The sequence below is a fragment of the Syngnathus acus genome, chromosome 12 (assembly GCF_901709675.1).
Source record: "Syngnathus acus chromosome 12, fSynAcu1.2, whole genome shotgun sequence".
NCBI lineage: Eukaryota > Metazoa > Chordata > Actinopteri > Syngnathiformes > Syngnathidae > Syngnathus > Syngnathus acus.
The window spans coordinates 3,423,928-3,451,900 of record NC_051097.1 but is presented as its reverse complement, the minus strand read 5'-3'; the positions used below and the strand labels follow the sequence as shown (position 1 = coordinate 3,451,900).

Sequence of the window (27,973 nt, the reverse complement as noted above, 5' to 3'; positions counted from 1 at the left end):
TCCTTCCGCAATGAACTTTTTTTTACTACACTACAGTGGTGGATGGAATAATAGATAGAACATTTTGAGTGAATGAATCAAATGAATGGAAAATTAAAATAAATAAATATGAACAAGCGTTATAGAAAATGGATGGATGAACAAGTAATAAGTGTGAACAAGTGTGCAAAAACAGAGGTAAGATGTTCCACAAGGACTTGTACATCTGCATTTATGAGAACCAACAGTGACAAATTATTCCCTCAGTACCTCTTTAAATCTAATTGGAACATTAAACTTTAAATAGCCGCAGAAACCACTCATGAAATGTTTACATTACATTTGAGTCTGGAGAGGAGGCTGTTATTTAATTACTAGGCAGTAGTTGTCACACTACACAAATCATTTGAACTACGCAGATTCAACATTTTAAGCTCCATCCATTTTCACGGCCTCTTCACAGTGGTGGACTGCCAGCAACAAAAGCCCTTTGGTTGTTCTTAAAATAGCACTCTGAGAGTGCTACAGAAGCCCAGAGCTTCCATCTATTACGTTACAAGCACATCAATGAGGCGAGGGTGGCGGAGTAGCTTTGGTAAAACATAACACGACTGTTATCTTTAGGCTCCAACTATGTTTATAATCAGCTCAATTGGTCCTCACAAAGGTAGAGATCCAAGCAGCAAAGAGTTCTTGAATCACACGAATCATTCCCCTCAACTATTAATATGCTCATTCATTCATGTCGGGCCCACAGTACACCCTCACCGGTTTGGTGGGGTTGTCCCCCCCGCCCCCCTGGGTATCTTGAGGGTGTCGTGTGCATGAGGAATGGGAGCTGCTGATGTGTCCTGACTCAGCTATGTCCACACCGCTGTCCTCACTGAGAGTCTGGCCACTGTCTGACAGCTGAGACAGGGCGCCACCTGAGGGGGGGAGCAGGCACACGTGATATCAGCATTTACAAACTCTCTGGACTAAATCAGTGTGTTTGTTTGTTGTGTATGTTGCTATTTCATGTGTTACCTGAACAGCACTTTTCGGAGATGACTGTTTTCTTGGTTTCTAATTGATATAACGAACATTCTATAGAGTGCATACTTTGTCTGGTGCCTCCATTTTTTTACGGAAAAAACAAATGACTATGTAAATTTTTCCAGATCCTCACCAAAATGTTTTCCCCTGGTGTCTTTAATTGTCTTTTTTTGTCCTTTTCACCTTGTTTCTCATTTTTATGTATTTTTTTCATTATTTTTTTAACGACTGCAATTAAAACATTTTAGGGCGCTTTCATACAGCAGCTTAACAGCACTTTTTAATGTTTAGAATATCTTGTCAGATTCATTAATTTTGAAGGGTATTATTTATCAAGTTAATATACTATCTGTCAATGTGAAAGACGACAATTGGGATGTTTAATGCAAAATGTGGATGAAAATTCAGGGTTTTCAGATATTTTGGATGGTGGTATATCAGGGTCAATGTTATATTTATGTATGCAAAACACTGTCGTCATCAACACCCTAACTTGCACATCATAATGATAGCTTATACAAAAGCTGTATCAAAAATATGCTTTTCCAAGATAATAATGCTCAGTCTTAGTTATTACAGAGTAAGACTAATAATTTGGACTCAATAATGTGACTAAATGAAAAAGCAAAATATTACACACAACTTTTGATTACGATGCATTACAACCATATAAACATAAAATTAACCTTTTTGACAATCAAAACGGAGTCTTATCATTACAAAGGCAGGATACGTGACTCCTGTGGCGACTGTATTGTGCAGGTTGTCATAATAATTTGGCTGGTTGTTGTCGGCCTACTTTATACAGACAACTGAAATCGGCATCCCACTGAATGATACTTTTTTTTTTTTACATGCGAGTGGTTGACACTCTGATTATTCATTTTTAATGAGGTAAGCAAGTTGACAGATGTGCGCAGTTTGATCGGAGTGACAAGATGTTAGAATCTTGAACGTGCTTATCTCAGGCCCACCAGCTGCCAATTAAATGCCCATAGTGAGTAGTTATAAGTGAGTAGTACAAACTACACTTTTTGGGTTTTGAAAAAATTATTTTGACCATAAAAACAAGACCCTCGAATCCATCTGTGTTTATTTATTATATAATTATTGTATGTACTTACTTTTGACGCATTGGATATTCCAAACTTGTACAATGTATTGTTTATGACCTACTTTTCTCACCTCGAGCTTGGGGCAGCGGCCGCACCTCATTGACATCTGGCTCTGCGCTGGGCCTGTGAACTTCCACTGTAACAAACTGTTGCTTAGAGCCCGGAGATGAGGCTTTGGACATTGTGGCTGGCTTAAGGGGGAGAGAAGGAGGAGGAGGAGGAGGAGGAGGAGGAGGTGCGGAGATTGGGGGTGGAGGTGGTGGTGGTGCTGCTGCTGAAGGGGATGAGTCAGCCAGTTTGGCGCCCCTGCTTGGGGACTGGACGCGTGGAAAAGGGCCAATACTTTGTCGGGCAACCATGGACAAATGAGAGGGGGTTTTCTGTTCTCTCTTGGATGGCGCCAAGAGTTCTTTCTTTCGGATAGCTGCATAGTCCCTGGAAGGCAACATGGGAGGATCTTGTTTGCGATGTAGTGAAGGTGATGAAGGGGTGTGAACCGGCTTTTTGTTGTGGATAGGCCGGATGGGGACTGTGAAGTGCAAGCCCGTGTGTGTGGTTTCGGACGAGGGGCATTTGTTGAGCTGGTCTCTTCTACTCTTGCGCCTCTGCACCCCTGATGGGGGTGGAGGCTTGAAGGAGGGGGGAGAGTCAGCTGTGGTGGACTGTATGTCATCCTGAAGTGAGAGGATAGTTTTGATCATGATAGATTGGGGATGTGCAAAGGATATGTTGCATGTTAAAAAAAAAAAAACCATTTCACCAGTAAATGTAATTGTAAATTGATGAAGATTCTCAAGAGGCATTCCAGCAATGCCTTGGTGGTATAGTACTTGATACATTACATTCTTTACTTCAGTGGAATGAACAAAACTGAGACATGAATGACCACTAATGCATGAAGTGATAAATAAAATAAATATAAAAGAACATAAACAAAAGGAAAAGTAGAATAATGGTTGCCTAAAAGCTTTCTTATTGACCTTTTTTTTTTTACCCCCCGGAAAATTAAAGGTAGGCCGAGGAGTGGAATTATACGATTGGCCTTTGCTCACCATTTTCCATTCAATAAATAAGACATGATGAAAGATCATCTTTAACCTTGCTTTGGTGCAAAACCTAAACAAAGCCTGTAGGTTAGATTCCTCCACTGGCCTCATCCATTTCGACGACTGCTTCACTTCTACTTTTAAAATACTGTGTTCAACCCCTCCTCCCCTTTTCCCTCTTACCACGTCTATGTTTATGGGGCCAAACACGGGCCCGTGTTTGTGTGTGCCAGGCTACAGGGCTCACCAGAGAGATGTCAGCCAGCAGTGTGTTCAGACTGTCCAAGGGATCTTGCTGATTAGTATCCGCCACACAGTCGTTCTAAAAGATACAGGAGAGAAAAATGAAGGGAAAAAAGAAATGCTGAAGTGAATCAGAAAAGGGTCAACACAGTGCAAGCAGCCTGTGAGCAGATGTTACAAAGAGGCGTGCACCAAAACAAATGAAAAATTTGATTTTCCAAGAGGTGTTAATTAAAAGGCATGCTAACATTTACACACATGCATACACACACAGCTATGTGTCAAGCAGGATTTGAGTTGTCAGTCCAACTTCCCATGTGACATTTTTAGATTGTCTAAGCAAATTCAGAGACAAGCTAAGTTCAGCCAAATGCTGCCCTTCATTAACTGCCATGAAACCAAAACAGAAGCCCCATCAATTCTGCTTAATGACCTGCCGTTGCTACGTCGGGAGCGCTTCCATGCAGTGCCATTTAAAAGCTGGGGTGATCCAAAAAGGACTTTTGAAGATACAGTACTGAAAGCATGGTAGTTTAAAATGACTCAATATATTCGGTACATCCTCCCATCTGTCTTGTTTTCCACTCTTAGTGATAAAGTCTGTTTGTGAGATGAACATTACTCTATTTACAGCAACATAAAATGCAAACATCAGTCTTAGCACATGATCACGGAATCATCAATTGACAGGACGGATTTTTCAACTAGCAAATGTTTTTCTTATCTATGTGTTTGCATTGGAATGTGTGCCTGGAACGGAATGTGATTTCTGAATGTGTGAGTTTTTATTGTCTTGCTACCTAGCTCTCTAATTTTCTATACACAGCGGTGCCAGTGTATAGCCATCACCTCGGGGTAAAAAAACAAACTCAAAAACAACACAAAACACGATGCAAAGTTGTTAACCTACAACAGAAGCCAATGATACAAAACCTGCTAGAGGAGTTTAGTGAAAACCATTCAATTATCATAACCCACATGAAAAGCAATTGTACTGGGAAGAAAGTAGCAAATTTTAATGATCACAAAATGTTTGTTGTTGCATTCTGCATTGTATTCTTTTTTTTCCTAGGCAACAAATCATATCTGTTGGAAAATACTGTAGTTGTTTTAGAGAAATGTCCCCCTGCAAGTTAAGGTTGACTCAGTCTTGTCAGACAGACAAACTGATGGAGAAAAAGTAAGCTTTGTCTTTGCGGTTCTGAATTCAAATTTCGTGTTGATTGAGCTCAATCACCTGCCGGTTGGGTAGGAGCTCATTAAAAACCGTTAAAATTGAAATGATGTGTTATAGACTCCCACTGTCTCCATTACAATACACTTCTTTGAACCTCCTGTGTTCAAATATTGACATGCTAAATTTAAATATAAGTATTTCACTTATGCCATATTGTGTTGAGCAGGTAGGACAGAAATGTGCCTGTACCACTAATGTCACTACCGTATAGTGAAGGTCTACTTTCGGTCATTAGCCCGCATTTTCTCTGAGCCGTCCATGACATCCTTCTGTGGTGGGGAGCACAAAAAGTTGGACTTTTCTGCAATTTTTTGGGAGGTTCCACTGAATGAAAAGCAACCAAAAAAATCCAACCACAGCAGAAAAAAAATCACTGCAGAATAAAAAAAAAAAAAAACAGAGAAATATTTTACAAAACAATATTAGACTATATGAATGGATAATAAATCCATTAAATTGGTTTACAATACAAGAACATATTGTCCAATTTGAGGACAACATTAGAGACAATTGGAGATAACATACACACAATTGCCACATTAAAAATCCTTTTACTGGAGCGAGATGGAAGAAAATTGCCAATTTGATGTTCAATTGAACATACAACAACAGTTGCCTAGAAGAAAATATGAACAAAAAGTAGAGTCTGTTTAGAATTTTTCTCTTCTCATGGTATCTACAGGTCACAGGGAATGGAAGTCATGTGTGCTTCATCAATTTCACCAAATTATTCCTACCTCCATCATATCTATCAGCCACAGCAGCCTTTCCTACCAGGAGGAGGGTGAGATTAGGAGGTTATAGTAGTGGAGGAGAAACAGATGCTTACATCAAATACTGTTTTAATATTTACCATGTTAAAAGGAATGTAGTGAGACATGGCATGGCCAAATGTCTTCACCATACCCCCCCCCCACCACACTCCATAAATAGACTACGCCTCGTCATCTGCTTTACTTCGAGTCATATTACTAATCAGCTGGTCTACTCGGCAGCACCACTTACCCGGGTGGAGCTCAGAGTGGTATTGGTCATGAAGCTGGCCGAAGACGAGGTCAGAGTGTCAGGGTATGACACCATAGATAGAGTGTCTGGCTGAACTGTAGGAGCTCCTGCTGAGCCCTGTCTTGATTTGAGAGCCTGAATCTCACGGCGCAACACCAGCCCGTCAAAACGCTCCAGGTCCTGCGGGGTGACCAGGCCTCGCACTTCTGATAGTAGGGAAAACTGTGGGAAGATGAAGAAGGGAGAGCTAAATCGACAGTTGAAAGTTGAAACATTCACAGGCCACATAATTCAACACGTTGTATATCGTCTGTATTTCTGGTAAAATTCCAGACAGCTGAGGTGTCAATTCTAGGTCCAGAAAATAAACACGTTGTATATAGTCTGTATTTCTGGTGAAATTCCAGGAAGCAGAGGTGTCAATTCCAGGTCCAGAAAATAAAAAAGCAGTTTGATTTTAGCTTCTAATATAATCGAGGCCACGGTAAACAAGATCTTGGGAGCAAGCTCGCTGGCTGATGAGAAGCACTTGTGACTAAAGCCAAACTGTGGCAGGGTTCCTAATTTCCGTTTTAACAATTCTGCCAGGAAGAACTAAAATGCACCATAACCCTTGCTGAGGAACTTAGTTTGACCTCGTGTAACCTTTTGCTGAATTGTTCATGGTCTTTTTCTGATGTTGTAAATTATATTTAAAAGTCAAATAACCGTAACTTTTTTGTGAGCTGTATTTTTAATCCTAGGAAAGCTACGGTTATACAATTCAAAATTTTACCAATGTTTTTAGAAAAATAGGGCTCTGCACAAACATATTGAACTGTCATCATTTTATAGGGTAGGTTTCGAGTTACTGTCTTTGGCTTGATGGGACTCAGCAGTATCGTCAGCTTTCTGTGAACAGAGGATAGATTTGGATCTGCTGTGACATATGTTATGAGTTTGAGTCGAGTGGTTTGTGTTTGACAACACGGATCTCTACATATAAAGATGATCGCTACATTAGCTTGCCAAGTTATCTATTGAGCGGCTAGTTATTCTGATGTTCTGCATCCGTAATAATAGAAAAGCAAATACTGAATATATTAAATGATTATATTTCTTCTTTCAAATGTATTTTTCCATGGTTAACATTACTGTCAACATGTTTTACAATGTTGGCAGTGAGCCATTGTATGTTCAGTCCTAATAAAAATAAAGTACATAAACTGACTTTTGAAAAATTTGATTGAGTTTTTTTTTTTTTAAACTTAATTTTTTTTTTTTACAATTTGGAAAAATGCTTGAAACTTAAAAAAGTGGCAGACGTGTAGTTCTAAATATAGTAAAAGGCCTCAAAGAAGGCTTTCAGGTTCGTACTTGGTAAAGTGGAACTATGATGCCTTTGTTTTCTTGCGTGTATTTATATAACTGACATCAAATTAGTGGAAGGACAAACACAATTGAACAACACATCAATAAATAGCTCTGTAGAATTCTTCAGAGATACACCTTCATGCTTAAGGACCTTTTTTTTGCCTTCTCATTCTAATATTTTTGGCTCCTTGCTCTCACCTTTGCCTGAGTGTTGAGCAGCTCGAAAAGCGCCATGACCAGCTGCTCCACGCCAATGTGTCCATCCCGATACTCTTCCAAGTAGTAACCCATAGTTTGGCGTTCCGATTCAGTCAGTAGGTGACGCGCTTGCTCTTCTAGCATGGCTCTGGACTGGTTCACCAAGCTAGACAAGGTCACCTGTGATCCAGCCACACCCTTGTAAAAACCAGACTGAAAAGATACAAAAGTACGACATTAAATACAACTACAATACGGGTTATTTTGTGTTATGTGCAGAGTTGAGTTGAAGAAAGTGTAAAATCATGAAAGAGACCATTTCTTAATCTGGAGAAAATGCGGAGAGCAATGAAAGAGAGACTAACAAGTAAGGTTTAAGAGAAAGTAATAGGAATCAGCATAAGGGAGAACTAAGAGCCCAAAAAACATTAAGATAAGAAAAAAACCCAGGGATGTGGCGTGAGAAGAATTTATGGAAAATGATTAGGGCCAGTGAAGAAGCCAAAAGAAGAAGTTGGCATGATTCGTACTTTTACCTCAGAATTCCGACTTTAAAATGAGGATTCTGACTAATCTCAGCCTTTAAAGTCAGAATTCTGAGATTAAAAAGAGAATTTTTAGATGAAAGTCAGAATGCTCGGGTGAGAATTCTGAGAGTAAAGTCAGAATCTTGCAAGCCTGTTTTTTTTCTCTTCATAGGCCCAAATGTTCTTCCGTAGTAACGGATTGAAGTGGGATGAGGAATACGAAGAAAAGGACATTGAGGGATGGAGTTATGATGGCGATGGCAGATGATGTATGGATGAAAACAGAAGACGGCAGGGCATTATTTAGCCAAAGTTGATGCTTTTGAAGAGGATGGTGTTGGTTGAAGTAAAAAGAGAAGACAAAAAAAGCCTTGGCTAGAAAGAAGGCTAAAACCACACGGACTCAGAGGTGAAGGTGGAGCAGGATGGGGGAGGTTCAATTGGAAACAAAGGCAGGGAACTGATTAGGATGGACAGAAAAAGTCCAAGATCATACATTACTCCCACTTAAAATGAAAGACCCATCAGGTGCCGCTTCCCATATGTATAAATTATCATCCCACCTCCTGCTGTGCAAACACTATCCACTGTCATCATGTGGTGCTAAAAGAAAAGCTTACAGCAGGACAGAATGACGTGTAGGCAGAACCCCATTTATTTCCAGCACTAAATATTTCACTGCCATCCATGCTGTGCCAACTAGCTCCCTGTCAATCACAAGAGATAGAGAGATGAGCAGCCATTTTTGCATCGTCCACTTGTCTGTTGTCATTTTGTAATGTGAATGTCAAGCATTCGATTTAGTTTGCAGTGATGTAGAATTGTACAGTGTTGTCCCACTATTTGCGGGTATTAGGACAGAGCCATGCTACCAATAGTGAGGAGAAGGAAACAAGTTTCCTAATAGATGTCACAAAATGGGGTCAAAAAGAGCAAATAGTTTTTCAGTTAATAATACGAATTACAAATGTGAGGAAACATTAATGCATCATACTCTGAGATTAACATAATAATTAAAAATGCTCACGAAGCGAAGGAAACACTGGAAAGATCTCTCAAGAGCAAATTCTACATCATTAAACATAAGTCTTTAAAATAATGAAGTTGTTAAATTGACAAATATCTAATGTGTATAAATGGTTTCTATTATAGAGGAATGTTTAAGGAAATCACGTAATCATATAACTGCAGACAAAAAAACAACAACAACCCTGTTTCCTTGTATCTGGAGGAAAAAAATATCTTGGTGGCAGTGACAATGAATTCATAGTGAAGCTTGGGGCTTTTGCTGTTGGATTACAATAAATATGACAGAGTTTTCCTGCAACTAGATGAATTATGGTATCATGGACAGGAAGACAATATTGCATAAATGATGTCATGGCAACGGCAGAAATCTAAAGCAAAAATAAAGCACTCTGTCCTATGGATTTACTGTCATGATCCATTTACAAAACCACGATAGGCACATTTGCAAGGTTTCTGAATATTGCTGATTTCATCTCATGTATTCATCCCGTATTTTAGTCCGAAAGTTTATTTCTCATTTATGGCAGTTTTGCCTGGCGACAGCAATCCCTCGCATTGACATGCAATTTCAGAGGCAGTATGAATTTCCAGTCTTCTTTTTCATTTTCATGCATCATTTATTGGATTAACTTGTGAATACCAGACACAACTTCAAAGTGTGGGGTCTTACATTAGTACCAGAGGAAGAATCAGACTCCCATTTACCTCTCCCTGCCTTCTCCTCATCTTCAATCATCAGTCTATATTAAGGGAAATGGCTGTTCAATGGCTGGGTAGAGCTTGCAACTCTTTAATGACCAAGGTGAACTGGTGATACCTTGTCTGAATTCTAATCATGATGCGCACCTCCAGAAATTCTCTCTACTTAACTCAAGGGTATGAACCATTGGGACCACAGCAGGCATGTGACCACCCAGTGCATCTCTCACTGTCTTATTATGGAGAAGATTGGTACTCCAAACACAATAGGTCAGGCAAGAATACATTTAGCAGTTAACATGTCATGTCTCGTCCCCGGTTTGGCTAAGTGTCTAGGTTGCCATAGTTTCTGTTCGCGTCGCCCCTCCCTTCCTGTGTCACCTCAATCAATGTAACCGCGGTCACCTACCTCGTGTTTCGTATTTAAGTCCTGTCTGCCCCTCGCTCACCGTCGGATCATTGTGTTGTTGTCGTCAGGTCCTGTTGTTTTCTTGTCTCACGTCCTGGTCAGTCAGTCTAGTTATTGTTGTGTTAATGTCATGATGTCTTTTTGTTTCACGTCTTTTTCGGTCAGTCTTGTTGTTAGGTTTTGTTAGTGAGTTATGTCAGTTTGCCGAGTCTTTTTGAGTTTGCTTCAATAAACCCTGGTCCAAGCTGCACTTGGTCGCCCTGCTCCATTTCCACACTCCGAAGCCTGACATAACAGATACCCAGTGGTTTATTTGCTGGATCTGTCCAATCTGCAAGGTTATTCTAAAGTTAGGTTCTTCAAATGCCTGATAAGCTGGCGGTTCCTATTATTGCGGTGAACAACAATCCCCAGCAGTCAACCTTCAATCGATAACAGAGAAAATCCGATAAAGCCAGATCAACAATGACCCAGAAAGGACCTGACCTACTACATGCACAATAGAAGAGTGAGAATAACGTGTATTTAACCAAGTAATATGAGACTATTTCTCATCCTTTTTCACACCACCAAGTCTGCAAACTATATAAAAGTTCCACCGATCGCTAAAAATAGCTTACACTAGCTCATTTAATGACTTTAGGTGCTTGGCTGAACAAGTCCACAAGATAGTCAGGATCCCGATTCGCAACATCAAGCAAACATTAAAATGAAGAACAGGGAACTATTCTCCACAATAAAAACACTTACAGGTAGAATTTGCTTTTGGGGATATTTTGAGAGGGTCTTTGCTAAACAAACAAAAAAACTCTAAACTAATAAACATGACATCACAGGAGGATCTGTGCATAGTAACTCATGTTTCATTGCCCACGTGAACTGGTCTTATTTAATCACAGTGCAACCTATAATGACAGACTATAATCTGACAGACTAATGAGAGTGCTTTGAGATGAGAGTGAGGACCTTGAAGTCACATCCGGTTTGGTGCTCCTTGACAACCCTCAAACTACTAACATCTCAATCTTCAAGAAAATAAGACAGTTGCTTTTTATCAATACGACTTCCTCCTTTATTCACTCACAAAGAATTAAACCATGAGCAGTGGAATTCATTTGTGGGCTGATCAGAATTCTAAATTACCGAATGAGCCGTCCATGACTTTGGTTAGAAGACAGCATATCGAGCCATGATGCATATTTACTGTCTGTGATTAGTTATATGACTATTGTACTGTGATACAAGACAATTTATTACGAGTTTCAAAAAGTGCTGACGCCTGATTAGAGAGATATCTTCTCCTTTTTTTTTTTTTTTACTAAATTAAAGATTACAAATCAAAAACCTGCTTTCAGAAACTACAGCTACAGCGGCACAAAGCCTTAATTGAAGCACTTTGAAGGACAACAAAATGGATGGGAAATGAATTTTAACCAGTAGCATATCAGTGCTTTAGGTGCTCCTTTGTGGCCACCGCCATGAAACTTTAAATGTGTTTTTCAACACAAAAAAGAAAAATAAATCTTAATCCAGTAGAATCTGTGGGTGATAAGGATAAATTGAGTGAACGTACAAACTTCAATTGAGGTCAGTGGCGTATATTTCTTTTAATCATACACAATTTACCATGATAAATCCAATTCAATTTTCTTCAATCTTTTACTTATGTGCAAACCACTTGTTTACTGTGAGCATTGTATTTCTCTTAAATAATTATGTTTTATTTGCTGGAGCTATATATTGCTTTCACGATAATGGTATATGAAAATACATGCACATTTTCATGTTGTATTTGACCACCATTAGTGCCCTTTTGAACATCCCCATTGCCATTCTAGTACACAATTGGAATAATCATATCAGAATCCATTGACTGATAATCATTCTCTTTTTTTTCCCCTTGTGATATTATTGTCAGTAATCTCCGACAGAGCAAACCACAAATGGGGTCAGAGCTGAATTAATGACTGAGTATTGCATTGTGACCTATCTGTAATTAATTAGCTTATCGTGCGCTTTGGCCTCAGGGCCTATGATTACAGGAGCGAGAGAGAGAGAGAGAGAGAGAGAGAGAGAGAGAGAGAGAGAGAGAGAGAGAGAGAGAGAGAGAGAGGGCTCTCAAAGGAAGGAGCGGGTCAGGCGATATGATCGATATGCGATATGATCACAGATATCCAACGGTACCAGCTGAAATGAAGATATAGCGTGGGAAAAAAAGAAAGCTAAAAAATGATAATCAAATCACCCGATGGGAAACATTCTAAGGGCCATTTGACTCGTGGACACGAGCTGTGAATTATCACCGCCCTGCTATCAGCCGAGCCCTCGAGCACTACAGCTACACACCTTCACCTCTTAGAGCTAGTCCGTCTGCATGCCATTTGTCTTGGGTGAACACACTCTCACGCAGTATTGGAATGGTGGCACCATTTCCAATATCACCATTTTCCATTATTGTTTTTCTACACATACCCAGTGACCACCGATTTTTGCATGTCCATGGTGTGGTGCTGTAACCTTTTAAACCAGGATTCTCAACCTTGTGTACTGAGGGGGATTTACGGCCCACAGATGATATTCTGTGGCCCCCTACTTGACATCAAAGTTCACTGTTAGTGCAGGTCCCATATTTTATACTGTGTCATCGTTCTGGATGCTAGACGGGTTAGCGTAGCTAAGTTACCACAACTTTTGACAAAATGTAATTCTGTAGTGATACCAAGTGAAAGAAAAACACATCCAGTCACCGAGTCCCAGTCATGTCTTTTTCAAAACCTGCTGTGAAAAAGGTTGGCAATGAGAAAAGCTAATTAAAAAAAAAACCTGGAGACTGAATGTTTTTTTGTGTGTGTTAGAGCCCAGGGGCACACCAACATTTCTCAAATCCACAGAAGGAGTTGCTGTGCTCAAGAAATCAGACGTCATTACTCAACTCGACACGCTGAGGAGAGTATGCGAAATACCACGGAGATGAGACGGAGGACCCGGTCACCAATCTTGTTCTGTAAAACCGTTAATGTTCTTAATGATCTTTAATAAAGATTGGAAGGATTGCACTAGTTGTACTTTTCTTAGAATACAAATCCCTTTCTTGTGGAAAATTTTAACCCTTAAGGAATGGAGTTAACATAAATGGTTGAGCAACACATGTAGACACACACGATACTCTTTATCCCCTGTGAAGAACGACAAATAGTGTCATAATGACAATTTGAAAGAGGTTATGACATCTTAATGAACAATGTCACCTTCTCTCTATCGCCGTATGTAACAGTTCAACTTAAGATCTTGCTTCTTCTCGCCGCTCCAGACATTGATTGGCCTTAAGCAGTCACATGATTTGTTTTCCCCAGGTGCCATCTTGCAATGGCATAGTTAGAATGGGAATTTGTTTTTTTCTTCTATTCTTCTACACGGGGAGAAACAGCCGTCAAGAAAAGCTTTGCACGTACAACATTATCATTTAAATATAGTTCACAACAAATTTCTTCGGGGAAGAAGGCTGGAGTGAATTAATAGCCTTTCAATTCACATCAATGGGAAAAGATGATTTGAAGTTTTGAAATATGTGCATGGTCACAGAACGAATTTACCTTGTATTTCAAGGCACCTCTGTGTTGTATGTATCAGAAAGCCATAAAAACATTCTGGAAACGGTTACAATGGAGAATTTTATGGCTTGATGCCACTTTCAAAATGAACTTACTCACAGACTTTAAAGTGCCAATGGATGTGATTGTGAGTCTGATTGGTTGTTTGTCTATATTCCCTGCTATTGGCCGACGACCAGTCCAGCGCACATATAACCAGTCTCACGACCTTTGACCCAAATGTGGACAAATGGTAGGGAAAATTGATGGAAGTACAAATCAATCTCAATACTTTTCTATGCATCTGACTGAGAGAGACGAAACACTCAAAGGGGTGACCATGTGTGTGCGTGTGTGTGCGCGTTTTGTTTGTTTAATGATATTTTTTTATATGAAACCTAAGGATACCTATTCTATTATTAACTCAGTCCTCACCCCCTGGCTCATTTTCTACGACAGACTCCAAGGGCAACATTCAGAAATACTGCTTTCCTTGGTGTCGTTATCCAGATCACTGGATTAATTTCGAGTTTTAAAGTTTGCCATCCTGAGGTCTGGTACTTAGCAGTAAACTCAAAGTGGAATAATGACTTCCAATCAGACTTTAAATAGTACATTGAATACAAAATACAATATGCGTCACTACACTAAGCTTTTAGAGTTCCCTTGGAATACTTTCTATGTCATAGAAGTCAGTTATGCGCGTGAGCTTGAGTGAATAAATATGGTAGTAGTTAAATTAGTTAGAACGCATAATGTATTGAGTAGAACACGTAATGAGGTAAAATGTTAGCTCCGTTTGTTGTATGCCGTCAGTGGTACTAAAAGTATCATATGAAATATGCCAATCAGAAATCACAATTTGTACAGGCTTGAAAGTAATATGGTCACAACAATAATGGAGCATCTTTTATGCTCAGCGCAAAGAGCTAATAAAATCATTCAAATTTAGATGCAACATTGCTTATGCTTAAGTAATACAGCCAAAAAAATTTACAAAAGCCTTAGAAATAACTATAATTCCTGACTCGGTTTTAAAGTGATCACTGGTCAGCGGTTGGATTGATAAGAAAAAAGTCTGATGCCGATAAACGGCAAATGCCAAATATCGGCCCTGATAATTAGTATGGCCAACTGGTCCATTACTAGTACTATAAATAGCGCTGAATGTCCATTCAACCTTTCTGATTTGGGTTATGCGTGTGAATACACCATTTATACATGTTAGAGAAACTACCAACATTACAAACAGAGCTATTCTATGGATGAAAAAAGTCATTTTGAAGCTGAGAAAATACAGACTATCAATCTGAGTCAATCTCTAACCATCCAAAGCCAACAAAATTAGAAAAAGTTAAGTTTGGCATGTAAAATGTAGATGATGGAAAACATGGAAATGGATGATAGAGGGCTGCAAACAAGGTCCTCAAACTTTCAGTGACGTCAGTAACAAGCTCTAGAAGCCATGATTGAAGATATCATAATCTACATTTTGCAGAACACTTTACGAACAAAAGTATGGAGTTACACCAGAATATGCAAACCACTGATTAGCATATTTTCCCCTTTTGAAATCAAACACAAATGCTTTTCAGTCTACAAAAAAGTAATTGGCCTCACTGTTTCAAAAATAAAAATAAAAAATCACCAGAGTTTTGTAGTGTTTTACCACAAATTTATTTAATTCCTGCAAGTGCATTCATACGTTTGTTTGTTCGTTCGTTCATTCATTCATTCATCCTCACAAGGGTCAGGGCTATACTGGAGGCTACTGGGCAGTAGGTGGGGGTCACCCTGAACTGGTTGCCAGCCAATCGTGCTCACAATCACACCAATGGACAATTTAGTGTGGCCAGTTGGCCTACTGTGCATGTTTTTGGAAAGTGGAAGGAAGCCGGGGTACCTGAAGGAAACCCACGCGAGACTGGGAAACATGCAAACTCCACAAAGTCGGAGTCGAACCTTGTACTTCTGAAATGTGAGGCTTCACGAGGGATTAACTTTAAGCATGTATGTGTGTGTTTTCTACTTTAACTTTTGGACTGCCGCCATGTATGCGATCACACAAAATAAAAGCAATTTGCACGAAGCCTCAGCTTCATAAAGGCATCCACATGTTCAAATCTAAAACAAAAACACACCCATCATTTAACAATCCAAGACTAGACCATGAGGCACTCCATACTCACTACAATTCCCTTACTATATACTATACTTGCAATATTGTGTTGAGGAACCAACTACAAGGACTAATCACAGTTAATAATCACGTTACAAAAAAAAAAAAAAAACACCCACGAGGTAGGATTCTGGAAATTTCATGATTTGAAACAAATTGATCTAAAACAAAACACCACCATCATTTAACATACCCAAAGACCCAAACCTAAAGACTAGACCATGAGGCACTTCACACTCGCTACGATTCCCTTGTTGTACTTTGTGTTGAGGAACCAACTACAAGGACTCATTACAGTTAATAATGACTTTACAAAAAAAAAACCCATAAGGAACACCTGTAAGATAGGATTCTGGAAATTTCATTATTTTACATCCAGACATTAAAATCTACAGATATTGTTATTTCTTTTGACACTTTCATTTCACTTTCACCATGATAATCCCAAAAAATTAAATCAATGGTAGAATGAGCAGACTTGCCTAGCTAGGTTGCTGGAGTCTTCTATCACAATCAAATAATAAAAGATAGTTAAACTGGCACCCTACAACATACTTAATGGGATGATAATTTCTTACAGTGTTACAAATGTGGCACATCTCACAGCTGGCGTAAGTTGACATGTTTACTGAACCCATTAAATAAAAAAAATAATTAAAAAATGGATAGAGTCCACTCAATGTGTCAACTCAATTCCTAGAAAATACATCAAACTATCTCAGGATGACAGGTGGGACAAGCTAAACTGCCACAGATGTTTGTGCACACCACCAGAGCACAATTGGCAAATGTGTTTTGTTAATTGTAGCTGCTGCAACTGAGTGATTAGATGCCTTTACAAGACAAGACCACTGGCACACATTTTACATAATGTTTTATTCCTAAAATGTGCTTAGTCTAAGTAGCCTAAACTTGGAAGAAATATAAAACGTCTTGATAGTAGAGATCAAGGGTGTGAGAGCAATAATGATTTACTGAATTGTTCATGGGCTTAAAATGATGAATAAATTGACATCTTTATTACAAAAGTAAGGCAGATTTAATCGGCCATTGAGAAAAAATTAGGTGGATTTATTTATTTGCAATTTTACAGATGTTTTAAGATATTACAACATAAGACTCTCTGTTGTAAAGCTAAAGGAAAAATAATGTGAAACAGTCGAATGTAATGCTTATAATAAAATAATACAAATTAATCAGCTCAATCGGTTATCGGAATTTTATCCTGCCGAATATCGGAATCCGCGTCGACCGAAACAAAATCCTCATCGCTTACAACGTACAATGTTTATCAAATGCCCCATTTATATTCAGTTCAGTATTATAATTTGCTGTTTTCTCGCCTGTTACCAGTGCCCTGAAACAGCACGTCATAAGTTGTGTGCCTGAATGTTTGGTTAATTACAGGAATAGCTGTGCTGTGTAAACAGATTGTTTTTAAACCCTCTTTACACCAGCTGTCTGGAACTAATATATCTCTAAATATCTCCCATCTCCCTCTTGTACCTTTTCCCCATCTGTCAAGAAAATGATTGTCCATCAAAGACTCGGTAATGAAATGTGAGCTATTTCTAACACCCCCTCCCCTCCCATCAGCAGCTGTCTCTTCCAACATTCTGCCTTATATTTCTTCATTTCAAAACAGCCTGAACTTATTTTAAAAGTCAACTTCAACCAATTAAGACTTTGGGAATTCCAAAAAATATGAGAGGTAGTGGTGTAGTACATGTAATAGAAATAGATTTTTTTTTTTTAAATCCATGCTTGCTAAGATAGTACAGTATGTTGATGAGGAGAGGGCAATTCTGTTCCTCTAGGGCAGGGGTGGCCAACCAGTCAGAGACTAAGAGCCACATTTTTTACTGTGTCATCGCAAAGAGCCACATCATACACATGAGCACACATGAACACCCCCCCCCACACACACACGCACACAAACACGCACGCGCACGCACGCGCACACGCACGCACACACACACACACACACACACGCACACACACTCCTCTGCTCAGCCAAATTTATTGTGTGACATTATTATGTCACGCACCAACATGATAATGACAAATTGACTCCTACAGTACTAAAACCACAGACCAAGACACATTTTCAACAATGAGCATTGTGTGCATTGGTCTCACACAGACAAACTCTCAGTTCAACAAATTCCACAACAAAAACACAAGTTTTTTCACTACTATGTGTGGCGGGACAGACATTCGTTTGAGTTCGTCGTTTTCAGGAGACAAGATTTCAATAACGCACTGAGGCATATTTTAACGAACTCCACTTCATTGTATGGCTTTTTAGCCCGTGCAATGTTCCAAGCCAGTTGAAAACAATGCAAGTGTGACAGTCTCTGAGTGCTTCGTAATTTTTTTGAAAACTGTACCTATTTTTCTGCCTGACTTTTCAAAGTCTCCAAACTGTGCTTGCGAAATTCAGTCCCTTTTGCAAAGTCCTTATCGATATTGGCATGAAGTGAGCTGAAGTGGCGCTGACCATTTGAAGCTTTTAAATGCGCCAATGACGTCCGACATAGGCAGAATGGCTTGCCATAGCGTTCAACAAAAAACAACTTTAACTCTGTTAAAAACGTCCTGTGTTCATCGTCATATATTCGTTTAGCTGTGCATTTTTTTCCTTGCCATTTTGGCAAGCGTCTTGTCAGCCTTCTGGACCTAATGGGCCCCGTAGTCACAGTCGCCATTCATAAAAAAAGCGGGCAAAACCAATTCACCTCACGCGCATGCGCGTTGGACCAAATACCATATTGAACTCAAGCGAAGCAAATACGCACGAAAAATAACACAAATGTTGATATGAACGTAAAAGAGCCGCATGAAACTAGCCAAAGAGCCGCATGCGGCTCGCGAGCCGCGGGTTGGCCACCGCTGCTCTAGGGCACTGGTGTCAAATCTAAGGCCCGGGGGCCAGATCTGGTCTGCCACATCATTGTATGTGGCCCGCACAAGCAACAACTTAATGTTTCTTGTTAAAATACCAAAACTGTAAATTATCTTCTCTTTTAATAACAGTGAACTATTACAATGATCTTTTGTTAAAATCACACTTTCAAACTCAATTAGGAAGTTGTTGAACTTTTTTTTTACTGGATTTTTATTATGTGTATGCGATGATATAACTTATATATAACTTATAAGTGATTATTGGCCCCCACGAGGGGAACCATAACGACAATGTGGCCCACAACAAAAATGAGTTTGACACCTCTGCTTTAGGGCATATATGTACACCCCCCTACCCGTTCCACTTATAAATGTAACAAATTTAAATGACTAACCAGAATTAAATACTAGACAGTTGACGCTCATAATTGGAAAATATCTCAAATGTAAAGGAAATACAGTGCAAAGACACAATGACATTTTTACTTTTCTTATAAGCTACCTAGTATGCTAGTGGATAGAATATTAGGATTAAAATTTTGACACTTAAATAAGCATTATTATTCACACACATGGTTACTAAAAGCTATAAATTGAACCCCTACAGTTTTTTTTTAAAAATTTCCATTATTTCTTATTGAAAGAAATAAACATATTCAAAAGATGAACAAATCAAAGAGCCCTAAAAAAAACATTCTAGTAAATTAGTGTGGATAGAATGGTAATACTGTATTTTAGTGCATTTACAAATGCACTTAAGAGATAGGTAATTAAAAAGCCCACGTCGACACGCACAAATAAATGGTACTCACAGATGAGCAAATATTGTGTTTTGTAAACCTCACCTTCCCAGCACCAGAAGCTCCCTGGTCAACAGAATAGCTGTGAAAGAAGGAAATGGAGACTAATTGAGACAGCAGGCAATGAGAGAAGCAGATGATTGTGCACACAAATGATGGCATTATCATATAAAGATTATTGTGACGCGGCATGGAATCAACACTTTTATGTTTTTTACGTTTTAGTCTGCTGTACGTTGTATGCTTGATAGCATTTTATTCCATTAACGCAGGAACTGAGTACTCTGCCCAGTTTGCACACAGTCAGGTTTATTATTGACTTTTCTGGTGTTGACAGTCACGTATGGGGAAGAAGGGAGCTATAAAAAAAATGGGAGGTGGGGTTTAGTTGCCCTCCTAGATTGCTTCCTGGTACCGTGTTGTTGTGAAGCAACTGGATGAGATTTGACCTTGGTCGACCTGAATTTATTTAACTGCTTTCCAATTTGCATGTCAAAGCGCCCTTTGTAACTACTTTTTTTGTGGTCTGTCTGAAAGTTAAAATTTTACGTGATGGCAGTGTGAAAGGAGCAGAAGAAAAGACAGGACGGCAAGGACATTTTAACAACAAATTTGTCATAACCATAGAAAATGTGTAAAAAAAAAACAACAACAACAAAGAGCAGTTCTTCAAAAGTGATTTACGCTAGTTATCAATCTAACAAAAACTTCTCATGTCTTGTAGTGATACATATGGATGGAAGCAGTCACAGACAGCGGGCCATTTGTCTTTCGCAAACTAATGCAATAACCACGACAGAACAAAGGATATTCTAGCACATATTTTTTGTTTAACAAAATGTATAATGTAGTACACAGGTGTCAAACTCAAGGCCCGGGGCCCAGATACGGCCCGCCACACCATTTTATGTGGCCCGCAATGACAAATTGTGCATCAAATTCGTGTGTCATTACTAGAATTGCAAATTGTCTTCTCTTTCATAATATATTTTTTTATTTTAAATATTTAACCAGTTTTTACTCATCTGATTTGAAAACGAGTTATTTGTCAGTTTGTTTTGTAGTTTTACTGTATATACTATGAGGTGCTCATACATTTATTTGGGTTGACAGTCATAATGGCCCTCCGAAAGAAGCTATGACTACAATACGGCCCGTGAAAAAAATTAGTTTGACACCCCTGATGTAGTATAATGTTATATATCTACATTTGCTTTGGAGATTTCAACGTTGTGTCTGGATATGTTTTCATAATGAAACCTGGTCTGGAATTTGCAGTATATTCGACTTTACTTCGCTTGTTGGGACCAAGCACTACTCCGAGTCATGAGAAGAAGATGAGTGACGTTTTCAAAAGAAGGCTGGCCTTTTCCAGTGAAGCTGCAGTTGCTGCTTGTTATATGAAGAACGCGTGTGATAGTTGCCATCAGATGGAAGGATGTCTGATGTCGTATAAGATGGTGAAGGAGATGGTATTTTCTGGTGTCTTCTTCATTTGGCACACATTTTCCAGTTTTCTGCACATGCTGCTCTTAAATCCCAAGCATCTGGCTATCTTTCATTATGCTAATGGCTAAGAGCGATCTATGTTGATGTTTGTCAGTGATAAATGTTCCTCTTTAAATTGTTGGCACAAGATAAACACATCTGTCTTCTTTGGGTCTCTTTTTTTTTTTTCCTTTTTTTCCAATTATCATCAGCTTTGCCGATCTTAAATGCCCACTTGCTGTCAAAGGTCAAGTACGTAGGTGGATATTGTAGAAAGCCTGCTGGAAGATACTGAAGATTAAAGTTGTGCTCTATGAATGGAACTGGCCTGTTTTTCCATTCTGTCCGCCTTAGCTAAATATGGCTAAGCAAATACTGCCACCCTTTCAAAAATGAATTGATGAATGAATCAAAATTGATTGTCTTAAAAAAAGATTGTCACGTAACACTTTCTATACTCATGTCACTCATGTGACTGCATGTGACTTTGCTTTGATATCTCTACAACACGTTATTTTGAGATATGATATTCTTTCATTAGTTTGCCATTTTTAAGGTATTTTTTTTTGGGATGGGGTGGAATGGTTGATTATTCAAAATGGCCTCAAATGAGTGACGTATATACGTGACAACATGCTCTTGACAGTCTCCAAATGGGTTTTTATGTGACCTCGTGTGAACAGCAACGTTGGAATACTCCAAAACAAATATAAAAAAAAAAAAAACTAGAGAATAATTTTGTCTTGGAAAAAAAATAAAGCAACAACAGCCACTTCTGCCACTATTGCTCTAACTGTATAGAATGTTCACAAGGGCAATTCCACCCAAGCAACGGTGGGAGGAGGCATGTAATGAACATTTTATTATAAATACTCTTTGAAGGGAAATCAATATTATTAAAAGATGTGTCTGCATCGAAGATCTTTTGTCCAATACACATTCTTTTGGTAATCTTACCCTGCCATACTGCTGTTTGCGGAGCTCTCTGCAATTTGGGAGCTGGCAATCCACTTTGTTTCACCAACAACTGTCCTGGCATGAGGCAAGCGGCCCACATCTTTTACCGTCATCATCAGATGCCGCGACGACTTCAGTACTCTGACGGCTTCATCGTGAGGGATGTTCAAGAAGCTGCGGCCGTTTACTTCCAGAATTTGATCCCCGACCTGCGACGAGGGCAAGGAACAGAAAGGAGTGGTGGAGGGGCAAGATTGCAAGGGCGGGCTGGCCAGAGACTGTAACATGCATAGGTACACAGGTCAAAGGTCATAGAGAGGTAACAACAGATGGAGGAGGTAGAGGTGATTGAAACAATTAGGTTGTTGTATTATGTTTTGGTTACATGTTTGGGACCCTGCCTACAGATGTATTGTCTGCTCCTTAACAAAATTATGGATCAACAACAAATGCAAAGTTCATGGCACTATTAACCCCGATAATTTTCATGTTTCCATTTTCATGATTCTGTAGCTGAGTGTAAATAGGTGAATTGGGTTTGGAATTCCTCAATCCTGCTTTAAATGGTAAAATATCAGGAGCTCAGTGAATTCATCAATGGTGCATCACATTTTTATAACTGGTGGTCCAAACAATTTGTCAAGCACTCTACAATGTATACATTTGTCACACACAGTAATGTAATATTGCAGTGTTAAATTTGGTATTGCGTAAAGAGCAATATAAGTATGGACTGATTGCTGATGCTTTTCTCAACTCTCAACTCAACTCTATTTATAGAACACTTTAAAAACAACCGCAGTTTCACACAAAGTTCTCCACATAAAGTTTGTTTATGCTCTGCTATGAGCTTGAACTCAAACAACATCAAACGTACTCTCATGTGTCAGGCGTTGATTTAAACCACGGCTCCAGTCTCGTCCACAGATTCTTTTTTTACATTTGATACCTTCACAATCTCTTAGTTTTTATTTGAAGTCAGGCCATTTCAAATGCAAAAGGGACATAGAATGGTTTGACTCCTACAATGAATAAAAGCAAAAAAGTGACATTGCTCTGAGGTCAGACACTGCAGCCACAGCAAACAGTTGCCATCACAGCCGACAGGTAGAACTAAAGCCTCAGGGACGGATTCAAAAACTCGATTATAGTAAGCATCTTGTTCCAGCTCTGCTTGACAAAAGAGACTAAAAAGTGGCAATAACCGCTCATTACTTTGCACTGTGTTTGACATCCCCTAGAGCAATATTTGCTGTGATGTTTTCAGTTTTTTCCAGATTTCAAATTGTGGGATTGCAAATACAAGGAGCAAGCGCTCCCTTCTTCAATTAAAACTACTAATAAAATAAACTATTAAGAATCCAGTCAAATTACTTTAAGGCGATACCTGCTGCAGGCAAACCAGAGGGGGTTTATTCTCATGATATTGGCATTTGCATGAGGTTGTGTTGTGCATCACCTGGCGCCGTACGAAAAATGTCTTAGCATTTACACAATTCCTGAGAGGTTTATCATTTCTACTTAAGTGAGATACAAGCATTGACAGTATTGTCGTATTACCACAACTGCATTCATGTTTCTGCTCATCTGTTGGTATAGGACATGGTTAAATCGTCATTAATCGGAGTAAGGGGCTGGACCTGTGAATAACAGTTACAATCAGACAACTGATTGTAAGCCTTGATGAGTATTGATTGTGATTCCGGAATAATAGGTCCAGCATTTTTGCTGCATTCTACTCGTTACGTATATTGCTTTCTGTCCTTTCCTCGCTCTCTTTCTCTCTCATTATTCTGCTCGCCATTCTCCTATCCCCCTCTTTCATTACGCCTCTATTTGACACAAGATAGGCCCTGCGCCGCGTCAAGAGCATTTATTTTCTGTGGTCAATCTCGGCCGCGCACTAGAGATGCCGAGAGGAAGTTATATCAATGCAATACAACAAAAGCCGTCGGAGGATGTGAACGATCAATGATGCTGTTGGATAATAATTTCCGTGAAGAGGACAAAAGTAACAAAGGCTTGCACTTACTCAAATGTTACAAGTTGTATTGAATTTTCATCATGATTTGGACGGAATCACAGAAGAATTTACAGTTACAAAGTCAGCTCATGTTGCAGCAATTTGTAGACAAGGCAGGCTTTTAAGACTTTCAAGTACAGGAATAATATTAATTTTACTAAACATTGAGCCCACACAAATTGTTCTAAGGGTATTTATTTTGAGTTTAATTACATTATTAAACACGTTGGTAAAATTGTGTACAAAAACCTCTTCAACGGTTTAATTTGTAATCAGTACTGACTTTGGGAGGTAGAGTGTGTGTGTGAGAGAGAGAGAGAGAGAGAGAGAGAGAGAGAGAGAGAGAGAGAGAGAGAGAGAGAGAGAGAGAGAGAGAGAGAGAGAGAGAGAGAGAGAGAAAGAGAGAGAGAAATTGCTAGCTGTGGTTTGCAAGGCCTACTCAGATAATTCCACTTCTAATGTCAATTTGCCATTCTTAAAGGAAACACAATTAACTTAGATGCAAGGAAAAACACGCTTTTTGTTCACATTCATTCATGACAGCATCAATGCACACATCTGAGGAAGTGAGCCTCGACAGATAATCAGACAATGCAGACAATCTACATTATTGGAGTAGCAGCACTGTGTAATAAAATATCGTCCCTGTTTCCTTCCTCTGTGCTCGCTGGTTTCCAAATCATGTTTGAAAGGAAATGATTCACTTCAGTTATAGGCAGATTTATATGGAAATTGTGACTCGCTTGGGACAAATCATCTCCTCTGTCTTCTCATTCTAACAGCCCCCGCCCCCTCCCCCCACTGGAAGGGTGATGTGGGGGGCGATTGGGAGCAGACAAAAAGACAGCTGAAAGGTTGCATTCAATAACTAGCAATCATTTTATTGGCATACTAGCTATGTAACTTGACCCGAGAGAGGCAGTAAGTGCCACAGGGCCTCCAAAGTAAAAGTTCTCAACTAAATTCTGAAATGGAAGAGTTCTACAAGAAGCAGCTAGTGCAGGGGTGGGCAAACCTTTTGACTTGCGGGCCGAATTGGGTTCTACATTTTGACCGGGGGGCCGAAGCAGGAGCAGATGGATGTAGTGTTTGTGTGAAGTAATATAAATAACATGTAAAGGTCATTGCATAAAAGGTTTTTACTTTCAGTAGATACTAAAGCATGGATATTAAAAAAAGCTTTTTGAAAACAAATGCATTTATTAACAGCATTAAAAAATATTTCACCAAAAAACTATGTATTTTCCGTGATTCTTATTAAATACGACACTGTTATGATGAATAACATTTTCCATCACTTCAGCGCCTGCAGGTCAGATTTATGAAATATGTTTATCTAATGAGGCGAAATCACATCCAACGGCAAACATTCTGACCAAATACATCATCTTGAAGAATCAGTGAAAGAATACATGTAAATAAAGTAATAAAGAAATCAATAGTATTGTTGGTTTCCCTTTTTTGCTAGTGCATCATAGTCTGGAGTAAAATTTGTTGTGGTAATTCTTAGATTAGAGCCGAGGTGTCGGTCCGTTAACCTAGATCTGTGACGGGCTTTGTTGACGTTCATGTGGCTGAACGTCTTCTCACACACGTAGGTCGAGCCAAATTGTCTACTCTTTTTTAACATTCGGCACTCAGTGTCCACCTTTCTTTTCTTCGGGCCACTCATTTTGATGGAAGGATTCCAGGGGAAGGTTTGTGGGTGGCATTAGCGTAAAACTGTATCTGAAAACTCAGCGCGCGAATTACGAGAATATTGACGTCACAGCCTGCACTCGAAATTCGGCACTGATAGATGAAATTACTACGTACTACTGAGTACGCACACGCACTTGTGAGTGTGCACCGAGCTTTCTGACACGGCTCCCGGGAGTAAATGCGCGGGCGGGCGCTTCCCCATCTACTGGGGAAACATAGTAATTGCAGGGAAAATGACCCCAAAAAAAATTAATAATACAATTTATTCAGGTTTGGCGGGCCGGATTAAACGGCCCCGTGGGCCGGATGTGGCCCGCGGGCCGTAGTTTGCCCATGTCTGAGCTAGTGTCTTACTCTCTCCCTTGTCATTTCTACTGTGGGAAAAGAATTTTGAGAACCAATTGCATTCACACTCAAAATGTTACGCCACCATTTCTGGCATGGAAAAGCAGTGGAAATGTTAATTTACTTTCTGATTGGTCATCACTCCTTTCTATTTGACAATCAATGATTATTTCAAAGAGTATTTTATGGTAAATAAACATAAACATATCCACTCTAGCTGTTTTCTGCACAGATGCAGTAAATTCAACGTTGGCACACTTCCTATCAGCTGATAATTAGACTGGAAAACAAGAGTTATCGGATAATGCGGCATTTGGCTTTGTCCAACTTGGGTCTCCTGAGAGAGATAAAGTCAGATTTTTCCTGAAGGACAGTCTAAAATCTTCCAAATAGTCTGGTTCAGAGGCTCCATTACACAGCACATTCAGCCCTTGACTTCATGGGGATAGTCACAAGAGGCATGCCAAGGCAAGTAAAACTCGAGTATTTCCATGGTGGAACCATTCGCAAATATCCATACAAGTCATAAAGTCACAAAAGACCTGGATATTCATTTTTAACCAGGACACATACAGTCCAAAGCTCTCTGATCCCCGAGACAGGCTGTCCAGTGCAACAAGGACATATTGCAGCATTATTGGCAAAGTCAAGGTCGGTAAATCTCTTTTTACTGATCGATGCATCACTTGGACTGCATGACCCCATTCCTAACAGGCAACAATCTTCAAGCAAAAAAAAAAGAAAAATTCAGAACCATAATATGAAATAATACAGTAATTGAGATATCTGTACATGGTATGCATAGAAAAAATAAACATGGGCAACACATAACAATAAATCAGGGTACACTATATATAAAACTAGAAAAATACTGATGAAACAGGTGAAAAATGTGATAAGAGACTGCTAAACAAGTATTGTTTGTCCTCTTTGTATTCTGATCGTAAATTCAATATTAAAAAAAGCCTAGGATATAGGTTTTACGCTTAAAGAGGAGAAAACTAAAAGTTTTGCTAATGAAAAGCATGGAATTGCTAATCTCAAAATTTTGATGAGCAGCAAGCAGGTCTTGTTGTCTCTGGAGTCCTAGTTCCATCACCACTAACCAATCACACAAGGCAATTTGACTGAAGTGGGCTCAGAAATATTTTTACTTTTTTTTTTATAAGTTTCATGCACTGATGAATATGTGCATCTTTGTTAGGTCCAGATGGATGGAATTTTGGATGCTTGGTGGATGGCCACCATGTTCCAATAAGGCTGTAACGTTGGCAAGGAGGTGGTGGAGTGATGTTTTGAGCTAAAATAATGGCGAGGCAGATGGGAAGTCCCTTTAGGATGGCTTCATGTGTTAAATGACCTCTGCAAAATGTGTGCAGTCTCGAACTGAACATTTCCTGACATGATTTACAAAGAGCAGCGTTTTCTGTGAAGTACATTGAGTTGCCTTGTGTATGAAATATAAAAAAACGTTGCCTCACCTTTTCTGAAGTAAAATGACTGTCATGGAAGACAACATCAAATCCCATGTTGCAAAATCTACCATTTAAGATTTACCTAAATACAATACATACGTACGTAAATACATACATACATACATACATACTGCAACCCTATTGATAACATGTGGAACAATCTTCATAGAAAAATCAGAGTGTGTGAAGGGCAGTACTTTGAATATCCTTCAAGAAAAATCAGAGTTAATGAATGGCAATACACCGTACCTCAAAACAAATGTCAGAAAATATTTGTGCAGTTAAATATGATTAGGGTGCAAACTATTTACAGATTTACAAGTGCAACGGATGACAGAATTGTTTAGGTGACATCGAAGAGGCGGGGCTTATATAATAAAATTTCAAGGCAGAATAATGGATGCTTATCAAAAAATCTCATTCACTTTGAATTGTATTGAATATTTAGGAACAAAAACCAGGGCTTGGTAATTTGGAGCACAGTGTAAAGAAACGACCCACTAAGATGATTCCCCAACAGTAGAGTAAGTAGAGAGCACAAAAAGCAAAACAAAACAGCAGTGCAAGATACTAACAGCAAGCAGCAGTTGTTATTCACTCCCTAAAATGGTCCCTTGTGGCTTGTGTGTATGA

The 27,973-nt window shown here is 39.1% G+C and overlaps 1 protein-coding gene across 1 annotated transcript in view; it reads right to left on the bottom strand.

Annotated features, from left to right (window-relative positions):
- The window catches only part of whrna (whirlin a), a 74,404-nt gene that overhangs the window by 9,783 nt on the left and 36,648 nt on the right, over window positions 1–27,973 (bottom strand). The window contains exons 4-10 of the mRNA XM_037266360.1: window positions 21,797–22,005; window positions 19,397–19,433; window positions 7,212–7,424; window positions 5,661–5,882; window positions 3,423–3,497; window positions 2,200–2,803; window positions 748–905 (exon numbers count right to left, since the gene is read on the bottom strand). Of these exons, the coding sequence (XP_037122255.1) occupies window positions 748–905; window positions 2,200–2,803; window positions 3,423–3,497; window positions 5,661–5,882; window positions 7,212–7,424; window positions 19,397–19,433; window positions 21,797–22,005 (1,518 nt within the window). The remainder of the gene's footprint in view (window positions 1–747; window positions 906–2,199; window positions 2,804–3,422; window positions 3,498–5,660; window positions 5,883–7,211; window positions 7,425–19,396; window positions 19,434–21,796; window positions 22,006–27,973) is intronic.